Here is a 19504-nt window from a genome sequence, read left to right on the forward strand (position 1 = left end):
AGAGAGAGAGAGAGAGAGAGAAAGAGATAGGCAGAGACACAGGCAGAGGGAGAAGCAGACTCCATGCAGGGAGCCTGATGTAGGATTCAAACCCGGGTTTCCAGGATCACGCCCTGGGCCGAAGAAGGCAGGCGCCAAACCGCTGAGCCACCCAGGGATCCCTCAACACGATTCAAAGAAAATGAGTTTGGACTTACGAGCTTGCTTAAGGTAAGCTTTTATGGACTCAGTGCTTCCTGGCCCATCAGCATACACTGGAGTAACTGTTATCAAATAACATTTGCTCTCTGCTAGGTTTCCTAAAGAAAGAATAGGAGAGTAAGCATTTTTTCCCCCCATAAGAAAAGAGTCTAATTCCATTATTTATTTTTACATTATAATTTCATGGTTATTGAACTTTCTTTTCTAACTGCAGTTTTTAAAGTAAGCATTGCTTTTTGTGTAATGGATTCAAGCTTAATAGAGTAAAGCTGTTTATGAAAGTAAAAGCTTACTTTTATTGCCAATATGATGTATATAAAAAATATACTGTCAGTAAAAGTAATTATATTTATATCCAGAACTTCTAAAATACTGATTTCGAATTATCCTTGGCCTTATAGCTTGACAGTGTTTGTATATATTAACTAATTATCTGAGAACTGCCTAAAGACTCACTGGTAAGAGCTAGGAAAATGGTCCTGGTTTGTCAGGCAACTGGAAAAAAAGAATTCATGTAATTTCCCCCAGAAAGTAAAAAAGTTTCAGAATAAAAAGTTATCTTGAATATCTCTTTATAATCTCTTCAAATTAACAAAGTATCTATTCCTTTAATATACAATAGTAAAATCTTTTTTAATCTTTCTTTTTATATAGAATTTTATCTGTCCATAACAGAAAATAAGGTATTTGTTATACTGAAGCTTATACATTCAACAAGAACTTTTATTTCCTTAAGTATTACTCATAAAGTTATATATGCTCTTTTGCTTTCTTAAACAGAGTAATTTTACTTTTTCTTGACTCAATATTATCAGGAAGATAATGATTAAGTGTTATATTCTGTGATGTTGTAAGAGCTATTGAGCTTTGGGGCTCCCTGTGCAACCTGAAGGTCTCTGGAGATTATGCCATGCTTTCTTAAAAACATTTCTATTGTCCAGTTACTATCAACATGTATCTTCTCTCTAGCTCCACCTGGTTTTTAATTTGATAAGGCTGATAAACAATAAAATTTATTAAAATTGTTTAATAAATAAGAGGTTAATGAGGGCCAAATAGCCTATTTTATAAATAAAACTCACAAACTTTATGGCAGATATGTTCTTGTTTTACAACTTTTCTCTAATTAATCCTGTTATTCATAGCTGAATTCTAATGTTTATCCTTCTTCACTAAAAAAACCCCAAAAAACCAAAAACCCAGATTCAAGCAGAATGTTTTCTCTTTAAAGTTGTTTTATCACTTTAAAATTATGTAGTAAGTTGTACCTTAAAACAAAGAGCAATCCACCATTTTGGAGCTCTACAACATCATTACTTTCTGTCCTCCATTACAACTTACAGTTAAAAGACATAAGAAAATCTGAGTTCTAGTTCTGGTTCCCCTATTCAACATTTTTAAGAGGTTAACAAGTCATTCAGATGCTACAAGAAATTATTTTCTCACTGCAGGAGGAGGGAGTTAAATCAGGTACAGAAAACATGCAACTAAGTACCATCAGAGGTCAGATTAGATTTCTCTTCCTTTACCATTAAGTGTTTCTTTGATGATCAAAATACTTAGTTATAAAAAGAAGATACTACTAACCCCATTTTGTTGATAAACAGACCCTACAATTGAGAGAGGTTAAATGTGACAATGTGAGAGTCACACATCTAGAAAACTAGATGTAACCAGTAACTGCCATAAATTGACAATCTTTTCAATGGACCACAACATCTATAAAGCATGAAAAAATATGTAAAAGAAAAATCTATCTGAAGAGTTACACAAAGGATATCAATTTAAATTTCTTCTAGCCGGGTATACCTCTTAAATAGGTGCGGTGTACAGTACCATCTTCTTGTTGCCAGTCTTGGATACAAGGTGCTTTATCTGATAATACACACCACTCAAGTATGTATTTGTTTACAGATTCATTTGGAGCAGTCCATTCTACCCAAAGCATATTATCTTTGGGAAATGCTTTAAGATCCGTTACAGGGCGAGTAGCTTTAAAACAAAGTTTGAATACTGATATGATAAATGAACATTTAAAAATTTAAATTTTGATATTTTACATTTGCTTGACCATGTAACCTTGCTATCAAATTTTGTAGCCTATAGTATTACTATGTATTTTCATGAATAAAAGCACTTTATTATAATTTACACATATAATTTATTTTGAAACGAAAGTTTTCTCAAAATTCTTCAAATCTTTTCTATAGGTAAATGGCAATTTTTCTTCTTTAAAGCAATAAACAATATATCTCAGTGATATTCATCTATGGCTCCCAGAGCCTTAAAGTAATATTTAAAAAACCAGATAAGAAATCAGAAAATTACTTCAAAGTTTAAGTGAGGTGCATAATAATGGAACAAACTATGTGGCTGTTGACTTAGAATCATTATGTATTATGTCTTAGAATATCTTATATATATATATATATATTTAAAGATTTTATTTATTTATTCATAAGAGACACAGAGAGAGACAGAGACACAGGGAGAGGGAGAAGCAGGCTCCAGGCAGGGAGCCAGATGTGGGACTCGATCCCAGGTCTCCAGGATCATGCCCTGGGCCGAAGGCGATGCTAAACTGCTGAGCCACCCGGGGTTGCCCCGTCTTATATATTATCAACTGCCATTTTCCACCCATAAGTCCGACTCCATCTCACAGACACAAACCTTGAAAGTCATAGGCAGGGATAGTTAAAACAGCTGCATTTGATTTGCCAACCAGATTTCTTGCTGTCAGAGTCGCTATATAACGATCATTTGTGATGTTTACTGTCCATTTTGTGTCATTAACTGTGTAATTCTGCAAACGTGATTTCCATCTTGTGAGAGTCACTTCATAATCCAAAATTTTTCCATTAGCTTCAAAAGGAGGCAATGTCTATAATAAGATAGTTTATTTTTTAAAATATGTTTAACAACTCTTTAATAAAGCTAATCATTTTTCTCGATGTTCACAAATTTTGTTATGTCAAACCTCTAAATGTTTAACTGAAAGGTACTGGCAACCTTATTTACAACTCACTATCCTAAGTAAAACTATTACATAGTAAATGAGTAAACCTATGACTTTGACTAGGCAGGAAAGTAGCACCATTTTGTTAGCTTTTAGTTCTATATAGGTTTCTGCACTGTGACTATCTGGCCCTAAATTATTTTATGTTTGAGTATTTTTTTTTCTTTTATTTTTTCTTTCTTTCTTTCTTTCTTTCTTTCTTTCTTTCTTTCTTTCTTTCTTCTTTTTCTTTGTATGATACACTTGCATTTATGGAGTTGACAATAATTCTTTATTTCCTATTACTGGCATAATTTTATATTTCCTATTACTTGCATACATATTATATTTCCTATTACTGGCATACATTTTGATTACTCAAAACCTCTAATAATTATTTTCTATGAAACTGAGGAAAGTTCAATGATAGACAAGATCCTTCTTATAAAACTTCCATAGAATTGTCCTAAATTATCTATGAGATATAACCTGCAGCTTATGCTCTTTTATGTAGTAGTACACATGAAGCTTTGTGTTTGTATGTTATCAAATGTTTTCCTGATATTAAGATGAATAAAAATTGAAGTTAAAAAACTATACTCATAATGCCATATAAAATGTATTTATGTAAGTGAAAAAGAATATAAACATGCAATTTTTGTTTTTTACCTTCCATATGAGTTGTACAGATCTATAGCCATGAGTATGAGATGGCTCTATCTTATACCAGAAACTTGGTGCCTTGGATGGTCCTAAAGAAATGATATAAACTTTTTAAAATAAAAGTTTTTAACATTAAAATATAATCCCGGAGATTATTCTCATTTTGTTCTTAATATTCTTGCTCTTCAGTCACATGGTATCTCTCTTTGTTTAAACTAGCATTTTTCCGCACCCTAGCATGCTATGCCTGGGTCTTCCTTTAGTCAGAATGACAGATAGCTTGATAATTTAATTATGCTGGAATGCTTTTCTAATCTTAAAATTGTAAAGCTACAAATATATCCTAAGGTATAACCAAAGATGCACCACCATTTCTTACCGCTAAAAATCAAGTTGAAAAATTATATTTAGATATATACTTAAAACTCCTGAATTCATATATGTAAGAATACAAAACAAAATAAATGGGGTAAATGTGGGCCAAGTTTATTACCTTATGTTGGGATGATTGTTTATAGGATATAATAAAGATGAATTCACAGCATTTTCTGATAATCACCAACCAATGTGAAAAATGAAAGTCCACTTTATAAAACCAAGTATCAAATGCTAGTAATTAGGTTTTAAAAATTCCTATGGAATCAAGTGATTTTTCAAAATTTTTATAAATGCAATTATAAGATATGGCACTCAACAGAATAAAAAAGGATCTGAACAAAATCTAAGCAGTGATATGCTGATTATAAAAAGGTAATTATGGAGGACAAAATAGAGAAAAAAGGCAAGGCAGATGAGGGAGGCTGGGGCCAAGGCTGCCAGTACAGGGGGGTCAAACAGATATACATACATGAGTATACAAAATAAAGACCAAGAAACTCTAAGAAATGTTACAGGCCAGAAAGACTTCCTAACATAAGAAGAACCTAGAGGCATCATTCATTAAGTTGAAGAAATGCTTACTTAATTTAATGGTTCATCATTTTCCAAGTATCTCTTTGATAAAGATTATGTAGTACCATCTCTCCAGAAAATACATATAGGCACTAACCATAATATTTTGTCTACACTTTAAAGTAGTTCTGGAACCCACCCCTCACACTCCCCAGACTGACCCACTAACTTTCAACGCCCCAATGATTCCAGTAAGAATTCCTGGCCAAGACAAAGAAATCCGGTTGAGAACTCCCAAATCAGCAATAGCAGAATTGCTTTCTTTCATGTCATTTACGAGAATAAAAGAAAATTCTTTGTGAAGAAGGGCACTTTACTTTTCTACCTTTCACATGTTGACTTCACTATCTAGTGGAGCTGGAAATGAAAGAATAGAGGTGGTTATAGGAGGATTTACAGACATAGCTGTTGCCATTGACACATGAAAGGTGAGACTATTAAAGAAAAATGTTCAAAAAGGAAAATCTTTATGCCACAGGACTATTTCTTGACTGCTACAAAAGAACTCAGTGATGTTAACTGCTCTGGGCAGGGAATCTTACCTTAGACCCTATACCCTTTAGGATTCTGTACTATATGCCCTATATGATCATGGAGGGAAAAAAGGAAAATGAAAATAAACCAACCAAAACTCCAGGGTCCTTTTCAAGGGGTTTAAGTGCTGGTAGAAAAAAACATAATAGTATAAACATATTTATGATAGTGAGGGACTATGGTACATTTTGTTAGTATGATTTTAATGACTCAGGATATGATTCTCTATATAGGGACATCTCTGAACCACTGTCCTTTAATAAAATGTTCTATACTTAACTGTTAGGTCAACAGTTTTCTCATGGTCATTCCATGATAATTTTCTTTATTAAAAATCAAATAGATTTATACTATCAATGTACATTTTATATCTTGATGTCCTTAAAATAAAACTGTAACATGTAAATTTGAATAAAATAATCACAAAAATAAAGCAATGAGGTCTTAATTATTAAAGCCAGGCACAATGCATAGCCGCAATTCCAAAACCTTTATTTCTTCATATATCTTAATTACTCACTATCTTCATATGTGATACCACTTGCTTCTTCACTCCAGTCACTCCAGAATCCTTTACCATCTTCCTTCATACAACGAATCCTAAACACATATTCTGTAAAAGGTTTAAGGTCCTGGACAGTGAATGAATATCGGGTGGATGCTGTATCTTCAGGAGGAATCTGAAATCAAAGCACATCAGCCAACAAAAAATCCAGTGGTATTTATTGTAAGGGTCCTAAATTCCCTAAGATTTTAGAAAGTGATTTAATGAAATGAGAATAAACTCAAGCTCTAGAAAGAAATAAGTGCAAGTCCAAAAGCAGTCTAAATTAGTGAAGTTAATAGATTTAGGAAGTATGGAAGTATCTATTATTAATCATTTATTTTTATTTCTTTCTTCCATGGGGCCTCTACCACTTAGCAGGAAAAAGATGGTATGTTCCAATTAGAATTTAATTCAAGAAGAGTTTACTAAAGGAAGTATGGGCAGAATGGAGGGAAACCTTAGACAGTGGTAAGGACTTTGGGGCTTGTAGCTATTATCACCCATAGGCCCAAATGAGGCGAGGTACCCGAAACTGGAAGAGGGTCAGTTGGGATTAACTTGAGAGAAGCAGTGGCCTTAGGTTGAAAGACATGGGCAGCTCCAGGAAGGAAGCAGGGAAAATAAATATGCTGATCTCACTTTTCTTCCCTCCTCTTTCATCAGACCCTCTGGCTCTCATTAACCATATTCATGAGGAAACCAGAGAGAATGTGAATCCACAGATGAAATTCATACGGATCAGCATTCCAAGACAGAGTAAAGTAGGGAAGAACAGAGTACAGCTCTGGATAGGCAAAAGGAAGATATCCAGCTCAATCAAGAAAAGCAAAAGGTATCATTGTATATAAACTTGGTTTTCAGGAAAAGAGAATATATAGATAACTGATTGTACTACTCTGAGATTTCAATATTGAATACAAAATAGGTATATCAACTTTTTTGTATCAAAGAATTAAGATTCTATGATATTAAAAAATATTTTGAAGTTCAGGTATGTATACTCTCTGTAAAACAAGAGGCATTGAGCCATTTTCATTTGTTGCTTTTTCTAATTTTATTTTGAGTAGCCTTTTAGATAAGTGGAATGGAGAGCAGAAGTATTAAGGTCATGGGCTCAAATCCCTTATGAGCTCATTATTGCAACCAGAGAAAGCAAAAGCATACTGTTAGTGACAAATGAAGCTATAACAAAGAATATCGTTGGGGAGCACAAAGCTATGGTGATCATCTTTTAAATAGTTCCAAGCACTTCTTTCGATGACAGCATCATCTTTGGTTCACTGTTCCTTTTCAGTCCTATAAGTTCCCAACAACTCCTTCCTTTACTAAGAGCTTGACAAATTTTCTAAAAATGGCTAGATAGTAAATACTTTAGGCTATGGGTCAGATGGTCTCTGCTCTAACTACTCAACTTGTGCACTGTAGCACAAAATAGCCAAAGACAATATTAAAAAAAAAGAGTGTGGCTGTGTTCCAATAACATTTTATTTATAAAAACAAAGCAGGCTGAAATTGGCTTGCAGATATAGTTTGCCAACCTCTGCTCTACTTGAGTTATATAATCTCTTCATATATTCCCCCACTTAATATGCTTATTTTTTATGTTCCTTTAACCTTCCATCAAAAGTATTATTTCTGGGGTACCTGGGTGGCTGAGTCAAAGGGTCTGCCTCTGGCTCAGGTGAGGACCTCGGAGTCCTGGGATCAAGCACCACCTTGGGTTCCCTGCTCAGTGGGGAGTCTGCTTCTCCCTCTGCCCCTCCCCCCAGCCCATATGTTTTCTCTCTCAAATAAATATATAAAACCTTAAAAAAAAATACTATTCCTTATCACCTTGTATCGCTTCCATACTTCACTTAAAAGCTACTGTACTCAGTAAAACTCTATTTTTTATCTGAAAGTCCTCCTGTTTGCCCTTATGAAATATAGAACAAGAGGAGATGTCAAGCAAAATATTTCATATAACCACAATCTTAGGACACTGAGACTTTTAGGTTAGAGGGATGCAAGACTATTTGCATAAACAGTAACTTGCAATTTACCTGGCTCCAAGTTGAGGCATCTCTGGTCCTATACTGAATGTTATATTTCAGTCCTATAAAACCCTGAATACTTGAGTTGATCCATGTCAATTTTAAGATACTGGACAGTTCCTCTGAGTTGCTTACTGACAAATTATGTGGTGGACTGGGCTTCACTAAAGAAAAAAAATAAATCTGAATGTTTATCGTGGTTTATTTTTACAACTTCTTACATAAAATCAAACATACTCCTTATATTTTCTTTATTTCACAATATTCATTCTTACCAAATGAACTAATTTTTTTGAAAACAATGCAATGTCATACTAATATAATGAAGAGCAAAGGTTTCTAAAGAAATCTTACTTTTCTTTGTCAATTTATTATATGCTCGTTAATCTTTTTAGGTTCAGTTATCAAAAGTATTTATGATATATGTATAGAAAAAGACAATAAAAATCAAACATGTATACTATGATTACTATGTTATAAAATGTTTGAAAATTGCATAAATACTAACAGGTAACATTCAAAGTGAAAACTACTATAAGTACAGTTAGATTATTGAGATTTTTCCAGATTATTTTTAATGTTGTTGATAAAATGAATTTTTAGAAGTCACTAAGATAGTAAGTGCTTGTTTCTATATTAATTAAAATCTAAAAACCACTTTATTTATTTATTTATTGGATAAAAACCACTTTAATTAATAAGCCACTCTATATATCCTAATAAGTTCTAAAATTCAGGTTTATAACTACCTTTATCTACAGGATCAAAATTTATATGATCTGACGTAACCTTCCCAAGGGCATTCTCTGCTTCTACCCAGACTTCAATGTTGACAAAATACACAGGAGAATAATCAACAGTGCATGAGGTGGGTGTGTCACGTTTTGTTTTACAATCAGCAAACTTCTCTGTTGCCCTAAATACAAAAATGGAAGAATCAGTCATTAAAAATAGATTCTAAAAAATTAGAGTGAAAAAGGTTACTTGATGAGACCCAGATTATTACAACTTGAAATAAAATTTCTTAAAAATATGCTTTCCTTTAAAACTGAGTTTGATCTATATTTTAAAACACATTATTTTTGAATTTTTACTCCAAGAACACTATTACATTTAGAATACTGTGCTCTATCCCCAATGATACTTCTCTAAAAATCATCTATTTCCTGTAATCTTACTACTATTTCTTTCCATTCCAGAAAACTACCTGCAATGCCTTTCTTTAAGTACAATATGTTTTTTCTAAACACAATATGCTAGGGGGACAGGGATAAAAATTTCTGTCAACCCCAGAAAAATCCCATTAGCCTCTTTGCAGTCAAACCAAGGCAAAAGCTTCCTGATTTCTATCACCAAAAAAGTTTCAAGTGATACTACTATTTACTCATTCATATTTAAATTATGCATCAGTTAAAAAAAATACACATAGTCTTTAAATAAAAGAGCAAGTCAAAACCACAAAACAGGAAACTTTTATGAATCACTATGATGTACACACACCTGAAACAAATAAAATATTGTATATCAATTATATCTTAATTTAAAAATTCCTAAAAATCAAAAGTAAAATGAACAAATGAACTCTTCCATTGAGTTGGTACTATAACACATAGGAAACTATTTTAAGTATATTTAAAACAGTAATTTAACTATATCCTTAGTGGAATAAAAACAATCTTAAAATTCTTTTTAGTATTCATATTGTTGGTGCTGTTACTGGCATTACTATTCTGCAGCTGTTATGTTTACTATGAGATAAAGCAAATGAATTATATTGGTGCTGTTGGAGAGGTTTTCAGCATAGAAAAAAAGAGATGTAGATGTTAGATGGATGAAATTAAGTAAAAACAGTCCAGATTTTAAACTAGAAACATCAGTATTAGTACATGACATATTTTACCTTAAAAACATTTTCTAGGTTTTTCTGCTGAAAAAGCTCAGAAAGAACAACCCAGTAGCAGTAAGCTCCCCTTGCACCCAGACAATAGATAGTCTCTAAATAGTATTTCATATTAAATGGAATCATGGCTACTTGGGAAATGGTTGATTTTAGGTCTGGGGCAAGACATATATACGAAGATGAAACTGGAAAATCATGTCATATCAGAAATGAAGGAAGCTGTCAAGACTAATGACTGAAGTCAAAAGGAAAAGCCAATCTGAGTAAGTTCCTACAAACCAAAGATGGGACAATATAAGTATCAATAAAAATAATGGTAATGGACTGAAACACCTCAAATATATCTTAATAGGAATTCAAAATGAAGGGAATAGGGATCCCTGGGTGGCGCAGCGGTCTGGCGCCTGCCTTTGGCCCAGGGCACGATCCTGGAGACCCGGGATCGAATCCCACATCAGGCTCCCGGTGCATGGAGCCTGCTTCTCCCTCTGCCTATGTCTCTGCCTCTCTCTCTTTCTCTCTCTGTGACTATCATAAATAAATAAAAATTAAAAAAAAAAATAATAAACAAAATGAAGGGAATAACCATCATCTACCTGTGGAGGATGCTAACTCATTATAAAACTGGTTAGAAAGGGAAAACATTAATACCATTTTGCTTCTCTATATGAATGTACCTCAGGATAACCAACAGGTAATAAAAGAAAGTTTTAAGTATATCAGGTTTTAAAAAAAAGAAAAATAAATAAAAAAAATAAAAAAAAAATAAAAAAAAGAATACCACTATTTTGTACCTCATATACAAATAATGATCACTGATGATCTCAAACCTTTAAGTGAAAAACTAATGGGAAGCAATATAGTTAAATCCCCAAAACGTTTTGCTGAGTCATAACCTTGCACAGAAGAGTATATACTGTGTGATTACATTACAGGACATTCAAAACAAGCAAAAATCTACAGTGAAGAAAATCATTTCAGTAGTTGTCTTGTGGGATGACGTGAGATGGGGGTGGATTCGACTGGGAAGGAACAGGAGGGAACTTTCTGGGGGTATGAATAATGTTTTATACCTTGGTAAGGGTCTGAGTTACATAACTGTACTAGTCAAAAGTTACTGACTGATACACATAAGGTATGTAAGTATATTTTAAGATACACATAAATTTTACCAAAAACCAAAAATGTACATGTAAATATCTAGTTAATTACATCTAATTAGTGATGTAAACACCAAAGTGTTTAAGGATGAATTATACTAATGCCTGCAAATCACTTTAAAATACAGTTAAAAAAAAAAAAAAAAAGATGGATAGGTGGGGAGAAGGATGCATAGATAAACATATATATGATACAGCAAATATAGTAAAATGTTGTATGACATATGTGATGGATCTGTGTAAACATTCACTAAAAAGTTCTTCCAGCTTTTATATTTGATAAAAATTGTGCCAAGAACTGTTTGTTTATGATCAATTTGTACTAGGGTATGCAGAATGTGTCACTCATGTCAAAGCCAAGTCCAGGGACACTTGAGTGGCTCAGTGGTTGAGCATCTGTCTTTGGCTCAGGGTGTGATTCCATGGTCCTCAGATCTAGTCCTGCATTGGGTGTCCCACACTGGGCTCCCTGCAAGGAGCCTACTTCTCCTCTGCCTATGAATCTGTCCCTCTCTCTGTGTCTCTCATGAATAAATAAATAAAATCTTAAAAAAAAAAAAAGCCAAGTCCAATAAACAGAAACTGTCCTTGCAAAAAAAAAAGAGAAATTTTATAACAAATGGATCAAGCTGACAACTGAAACCAGTGCTCAATCTTAGTACCAGAAAAACAAAAAATATCAACCAAAAGATTTGTTAGAAATAGGAATAAATCGGCAGCCCAGGTGGCTCAGCAGTTTAGCACCGCCTTCAGCCAGGGGTCTGATCCTGGAAACCCAGGATCGAGTCCCACATCGGGCTCCCTGCGTGGAGCCTGCTTCTCCCTCTGCCTGTGTCTCTGCCTCTCTCTCTCTCTGTCTCATGAATAAATAAATAAAATCTTAAAAAAAAAATAGGAATAAATTTAACTAGGGAGGTAAAAGATCTCTACTCTGAAAACTAAGACACTGATGAAAGAAATCATCAAAGATGCAATAAATGCAAAGGTGCCCTGTGTTAATGAATTCAAAGAATTGATATTGTTAAAGTGTTACTACCACCAAAAGCCATGTATAGATTCAATGCAGTCCTTACCAAGATTCCAATTTTTTACAAAAATAGAGAAAAACACTCTGAAAACTTATGTGGAAACGCAAAAGACTGAATAGTCAAAAAAAATCCTGATAAAAATAAATGCCAGAGATATCACACTACCTGATTTCAAGCTATACTACACAGTTAAAGTCATCAAAACAGTATGGTACTATCATAAAAACAAATGGACCAACGGAACAGGACTGAGAGAAATAAATCCAAGCATACTTCAACTAATTAAGCCAATTAATATTTGACAAGGGAGCCAAGAGGAGTACTTGTGGAAAAGAGCCTCTTTTCAATAACTAGTGCTGGGATAATTGGATATTCACATATAAAAGAATGAAATATACCCCTATCTCATACCATTCACAAAAACGAACTCAAAATGGATTAAAGACTTAAATGTATGATCTCAAACCATGAAACTCCTAGAAGAAAACACAGGAATAAAGCTCTGTGACATGGGTCTTTGTACTGATTTTTTGAATACAGCACTCAAAGCACAAGCAAAAATAAAAATAGACAAGTAGAACTACATGAAACTAAAAATCCACATAGAAACCATCAACAAAGAGAAAAGGCAACCTATAGAATAGGAAAAAATATTTGGAAGCCCTAGACCTAATAAGGGGTTAATATTCATAATATATTAAGAGCTCATGCAACTAACAGCAAAAAAACAAATAATTCAAATAAATAATTGGCAAAAGACTTGAACAGACATTTCTCCAAAGATCTACGAAAGGGCAATAGGTACATGAAAAGACACTCAACATCACCTGTCATGGGAAGAATATTAATTAAAACCATAATGATGTATCACCTCAAGCCTATTAGACTGGTCATCATGAAAAAGATAACAAATGTTGGTCTGCATGTGGAGCATAACGGTTCCCTTATGCTCTGTTGGTGAAACTGTAAAGTGCTATAGCCAGTATGAAAAACAATATGGAAGATCCTAAAAAAATTAAAAATACAGTGGCCATGATCCAGGAATTCCACTTCTGGGGAATACATTCAAATGAATCAAAACTGCTAACTCAAAAAGGTATCAGCACCACCACCACCACCTCCCCCACCGCAAGCCCCATTCATAGCAACATTACTTCCAACAGCCAAGACATGAAAACAACCTGAAGCGTCCATCAATAGATAAATGGATAAAAAAGTGGTAACAATGTACTATTTATTCAGCCATTAAAAAATGAGGAAATCCTACATTTGCATTAACAGAGATATACTTTGAAGACATTATGCTAAGTGAAAGAAGAGAAAGCTACTGTACAATACATAGGAAAGATGTTAAGGGAATAAATCCTATGAGTTATAACAAGGAAAAAGTTTTCCCTTCTTTTTTTTTTTATTATGTCTATACGAAAAGATGGATGTTAGATTAAACCTACTGTGGTAATCTCTTCACAATTTAGGTAAATCAAACCACCATTCTCTATGCCTTAAACTTATACAGTAATGTATATCAAGGATTTCACAATAAAACTAGAAAAGATTAAAATGACTGACAAAAATAGTAGACATACATTGTCTAATTGCTTATTATTACTCCACTTTAAATTGTGATAAAATATGGTGTGCGCCTAAAAAAAAAAAAAAAAAAAAGGCAGCAAAAGGGGAGAAAAAAGAATCAAACACTATGTCGTGTTCCTGATTAGAAGTATACACCACCCCTATGAATTATTTTTGGGGAAAAAAAGAATCCCAAATCTGATCAAGTGTCTAGATCTAATAGCAATTTCTAGGAAAAAAAAAAAAAAGAGGAGTATGTTAAACAATGTATAACTGTTACTTGAACAACTGAATTGTAAAGAAAAAGAAAGAGAAATGCATGGAGATTACTTAGATTTACATTATCAATTTGCAACGCATGGAGATTATTTAGACTGTGATTTGGTAACTTGTAAAAATATATACATATATTCATGATACAGCATAAGGAATAGAGTCAATAATATTTTTAAAAAAAATTTTTTTTTTTAATTTATTTATGATAGTCACAGAGAAAGAGAGAGAGAGAGGCAGAGACACAGGCAGAGGGAGAAGCAGGCTCCATGCACCGGGAGCCCGACGTGGGATTCGATCCCGTGTCTCCAGGATCGCGCCCTGGGCCAAAGGCAGGCGCCAAACCGCTGCGCCACCCAGGGATCCCGAGTCAATAATATTTTAATAGTGTTATATGATGGCAGAAGCTATGTTGTGGTATTGCCTAAGACATAGAAAAGTTGAATCATTACATTGTACAGCTGAAACTATTATAACATTGTCAACTACAGCCAAAGAAAAAAATTTAAAAATATGTATATACATCTATTCATGAAACATCTGAGGAAAGAGGAGTACTAAATGAAATGCAACAATTAAAGTATCTTCAATTATATTTTGGTATAATGGTATATAGTTATGTGTTTTAAAAAAGTATCCCTATCTTTTAGAGATATAAACTAAAATATTTATGGATGAGATGATATTTTTTAAGATAATTTGGGGTGGGGTATATAAGACTGGTCATGAGCGGATTGTTACTGAAGCTGGATGATGAACCCATGGGAATTTATTATACTTTCTATTTTTATATGTTTCAGATGTTCTAAAATAAAAGCTTAAACAAAAATATGCATTTAATATTTCCACTTGAAGAAAAAGAAACTCCAGCACAAATTACTAACTTTATAAGTTTAACACACACAAAAATAAAAAACAACTTGCCATTCAGATTTTAAAGTGAAGTTTGTTTCCAGGTATGTTTCCCTTCCAGGATCCCACTGACACATCATTTTCTTTCCTTCATTCACAATGCAACTCAAATTTGTAGGTTTTTCTGGTGGCACTAAAAGGGAAAAATGAGCAATTTTCAAAAAGCTTTATATCCACAAATAATATGCAATTTATATACTACCCAAGACATTTGTAACCTAAATTAGATGAAAAAACCAAACATGAGCAAAACGTATGGACACAAAGAAAGATTAGTGATTAAAAACTTAATCTTTTCTATTTTTAGGTTAATACACATTTTCTATAACTATCACTAACTAGCATGTTTCAAATTAATTTTCTACATAAAATCAGCTTTCATTTATAAGTAAGAATATTTACTGATTCTCAATGAAGTGTATTTTAAAAAGTAATACTGCATGTTAGTAAGAGGCAATTAAATGGAAACATATGATTCACTTATACTTCGCTTCCTATTGTTTTCTGAAACTCTGCTGGAGGAAAGGCAAATACCAAATTATGGTTTTGGGGATCCAAAAATTTGACAGTCCACTCTTGGATCATATTATTTATTCTGACACAGAAGGACTTTGTCCAGTATTTATTCACTTTCTTCAGATAGTTGCTTTAAATGTGAATCTTCTCAGCAATTGAAGGATACTAAAAGTTACTATGAATACACTCAGAAGTTTCAATTTAACACTGCTTTTTTGCAGGTCTCATGTAAAAACATTTTTCTAGAAAACTGACAGATACTTGGCTTTCAGGAAAGATACAAATCTTATGTTACTCTTCAGGCTTTCTGTATATTAGTGATGCAAATGGAGTCCTACTTCAAAACGTATTTTTTTTAAAACAAGTATGTACAAAAGCCAATGAATCAACAAATAAATGCATTACCTAAAGACCAACCAGACATTACAAACGCAATTCAGTAGTCATAACAAAGTTTGAAATGAGACAAAAACAAAATAAAACTTACAGCCTGAAATTATTCTGATTCCATAAACATTCTGATCAATCTGTCCAAACGTACGAATGTTGCAAGTGAGCTGAATATTTAATAAAGATATATCTGTAAATGTGACACTAGATGCTGTTTTGTTTATGATGGTATATTGTTCTTTGGGAATAGTAACATGGTTTGTTTTCCAGAAAATATAATTAGCATTCACATGAAAATAATCCATACATTTTTCTTTTAGCACACAAACTGCAGTGAAATTAGAACCAAGTTGTACAATTGGAGATTCAGGTTTGATATAGCCACATGGATCCAGAAGTTCACCTGAAAAGGAACAAGAGAAAATATAAAAATGGACTGAATTATTCTGGTATAAAATGATACTTCATATCAATGCAGTCCCTTAATCTTCACTAAACTACCTCTGAAAGACAGGGAAAAAGAAATACACAGTGAAAAAATAATATGGCCAGAATTCAGTGCCTTGATTTGTAAAGAAATATACAAATTATAAGGCTGATGAAAAAAAATCTATCCTAGCTTTAGCCCTCTTTATAATATCTAACTTTACTTTAAGGAAACACAGACTGTCTACAGCATGATTCATACTTACTCCACCACCAATCCTGTTCCTGTCCCAGGGTCTAAATTAAACCCACCCCCAGCAAACAGGCAGTGGTAGGCTCTGTTCCTCTCTGGTCCTGAATGCTGTTGGATGTGGATGGGGCCAGGGAAGATATTATACATTGTTCATTTATCAAAATTCAGACAACAAAGGAAACAGCAAGGGAGCAACAAAAAAAACATAAGAGAACAAGATGGTCAAATATATTAGTTTTAACAATAAATGAATGAGGTAAAATCCCATATTAAAAATCAAAAAATCAGCCTGTATAAAAAATAAGTATACCACAACTATATGCTTTAACTATCACCTAACTCCATGCTGATGATAACTATATTCCTATCTCCAGCTCTAACTTCCTACTGCTTTCAATAACCTGTGAGACACATCTATCTGAGATAAACCCTAAGTACTTTAAGATGAACACATCTAAAGGGTGCCTAGGTGGCCCAGCTGGTTGAACATCAGGCTGGTTTTGACTCAGGCTTTCATCTCCTGGGTGGTCGGATTGAGCTCCACATCAGGCTCTGTGCTCAGTGGGAAGTCTGTTTGAGATTCCCCCTTTGCCCCTCCCCCCACTCACCCATCCACTCTCAAATATTAAAAAAAAAAAAAAAGGATAAATACATTTAAAACTACAAGCATCACAGTCCCTTTCAAACTTATTCTTATTTCGCTACCTCTGCTAACAGCACTATTTATATCCAGTCATCTAGGCCAGATATCTTGCAGTCACCTTCTACATCTCTTCCAACTTCCAACTTAACAATATCACTTGAAATCTTGTTGGTTCTATATTCTTAATATGTCTATCAACTTCTTTACCCCCAACCATATTTTGCTTACTGAAGTTCAAGCCATTATATTGCAGTCTGACCTCCTTCCAGTTTACCCTATATACTGCTATCAGAATTACTGTTCAAAATGATCATGCCATTTCCCTATTTTAAATTATTTAATGGCTACCTACTACCATCAAGATAAAATCCTAAGTACTTGGCATGATTCTAGCCTCACTGCCCAGAAGTGTAAGGCAGCTTTCCCTAGCGAACCCTATTTGCCAATGGGTTCTTCGGTGATTACCCATTCTAACTGAGGTTCGGTTTTTTCACTTGGAAAATGAAGTTAATAAAAGCTATCTTAAAGAGTTTTGAGATTAAAAATTACTTATGTAAAGCATCTATAACAATGCCTGGTATTCAGCAGTCTACCAATAATAAATGGTAGCCTATCATCATTATTATTACTCTCCAGAGACAATCAAGTCACACTGATTGGGTCTGGAAGGTTCTCTCAAAATCAGCAGGAAGAATTAAAAACAGTTTTTTAGGTCAAAACTATACTCTCAAATGGAATCCCAGAACCTCTCATAAAACCTATAATGCCCAGAGTAGGAATGTGTATTTCTCTATTTCAAAACTTATGGGCTGTTTATATGACCTTACTATTATTTACATATGTCTACACTAAATCCCAGTGTACATATTACTCTACACAGCCAAATGTATGCAACTTCATCTTATGGTAAACTAATAAGTTACCCTGTAATACTGAGCCGGTCCTTACAACTCCCTAGACCTCACTTTATTCCTTGGTAAAATCACTCTTATGATTTAGAGAAAGTAATAAGGAACAGTAAATATGAAATATAGTTTAAAATACTAAAGAACATAAGATGTAACTACAGACTTAGTCATTTTTAATCACACAGAATAAGAGAAATACTAGAAATGAGCAAATGTTCCAAAGTGAAACACAGGCTCATTAATCATCCTATGCCAAATTTATCTAATTTTTACAGGGCTATCAGGCTATTTGAGATTAAATTATAAAAAGAGCATTTTAATTTTATTGATTGATTGATTGATTTTATTTATTCATGAGACACACACACACACACACACAGAGAGAGAGAGAGAGGCAAAGACATAGGCAGAGGAAGAAGCAGGCTCCACGCAGGGAGCCTGATGTGGGACTCAATCCTAGAACTCCAGGATTTCACCCTGAGCCAAAGGCAGACGCTTAACCGCTAAGCCCACCCAGGCGTCCTGAGAGCATTTTAATTTTAAAAAAGCATTTGATAAAGTTAGTTGGGGTAATTATTCAGACAAGATGAAGAAATATAGGTTAGTATATACCATAACAGATAACAGCTGAACATTACAAAACTGCTGATATCTGGCTGTCCTTGGTCTACAAAAATAGAAATTTCATGGGTTTCGGATGCCTGGGTGGCTAAGGGGTTGAGTGCCTGCCAATGGCTCAGGGCGTGATCCTGAAGCCCCAAGATTGAGTCCTGCATCTGGCTTCCTATGGGGAGCCTGCTTCTCCCTCCACCTATGTCTCTGCCTCTCTCTGTGTCTCTCATGAATGAATGAATGAATGAATGAATGAATGAATAAATCCTTAAAAAAAAGAAATTTCATAGGTTCAAACTAAGAGATTCTTAATTGGTTGATAACTCATATATAAAAAATACTACCAAAAAAAGTCAGAGAGGTCTTAAGTAGAATATGCTGAAGTCCTTGCAGTAGACTATATTTTCCAGACATGGTCATACCTATGTATTTACTCCATACCACATGCTCTTCTTACAATGTGACCGATACCCCCAATACAAAGAAATAGGGTCAATATTCCCCTTCCGCCCTCAGATCTGTGTGGGTGCTTATGTCTGCCTCAGCCAATGAAATGTGCTATGTGACTAGCCAGACTATGAAAAGAACACAACTTTCGACTACCGTTCTTTTTCTCTTGGGACATCTGTCCTTGGAACCTACCCACGTTACAGGGAAGCCAAGGCCACAAGGGGAGACCACATGTAGTGTTCTGGCCAACAAGCCTAGCAAAGCCCTCAGCCTACAGCCAGCATTAATACTAGACATGTAAATGAATGTGCCTTCAGATAATTCTAGTCACCAATCTCTGAATATTCCAGCTGAGGCCTCGGACATCACAAAGCAAAGATGAAACAGTCCAGTTGTGCCCAACTTTATTTCTGACACACACAAACCCTGAGAAATAATTACTATCATTTTAAGCCATGAAGTTTTTGAGTAATTTGTGAGGCAGCAATAATGTAGTCCTGCTATTCTGAACATGTTTTTAATAATTTGGCAGAAAAC

The 19504-nt window shown here is 34.0% G+C and overlaps 1 protein-coding gene across 4 annotated transcripts in view; it reads right to left on the reverse strand.

Annotated features, from left to right (window-relative positions):
• IL6ST (interleukin 6 cytokine family signal transducer) overlaps nt 1–19504 on the reverse strand; it is a 59461-nt gene that overhangs the window by 13085 nt on the left and 26872 nt on the right. For all 4 annotated transcript variants that reach the window (XM_077897850.1, XM_077897849.1, XM_077897848.1 and 1 more), the window contains 9 exons: nt 15773–16078; nt 14782–14902; nt 8674–8840; nt 7934–8088; nt 5865–6024; nt 3866–3948; nt 2872–3082; nt 2011–2193; nt 198–299 (listed from right to left, as the gene is read on the reverse strand). In XM_077897850.1, the coding sequence (XP_077753976.1) occupies nt 198–299; nt 2011–2193; nt 2872–3082; nt 3866–3948; nt 5865–6024; nt 7934–8088; nt 8674–8840; nt 14782–14902; nt 15773–16078 (1488 nt within the window). The remainder of the gene's footprint in view (nt 1–197; nt 300–2010; nt 2194–2871; nt 3083–3865; nt 3949–5864; nt 6025–7933; nt 8089–8673; nt 8841–14781; nt 14903–15772; nt 16079–19504) is intronic.

The sequence above is a fragment of the Canis aureus genome, chromosome 5 (assembly GCF_053574225.1).
Source record: "Canis aureus isolate CA01 chromosome 5, VMU_Caureus_v.1.0, whole genome shotgun sequence".
NCBI classification, from domain to species: Eukaryota; Metazoa; Chordata; class Mammalia; order Carnivora; family Canidae; genus Canis; species Canis aureus.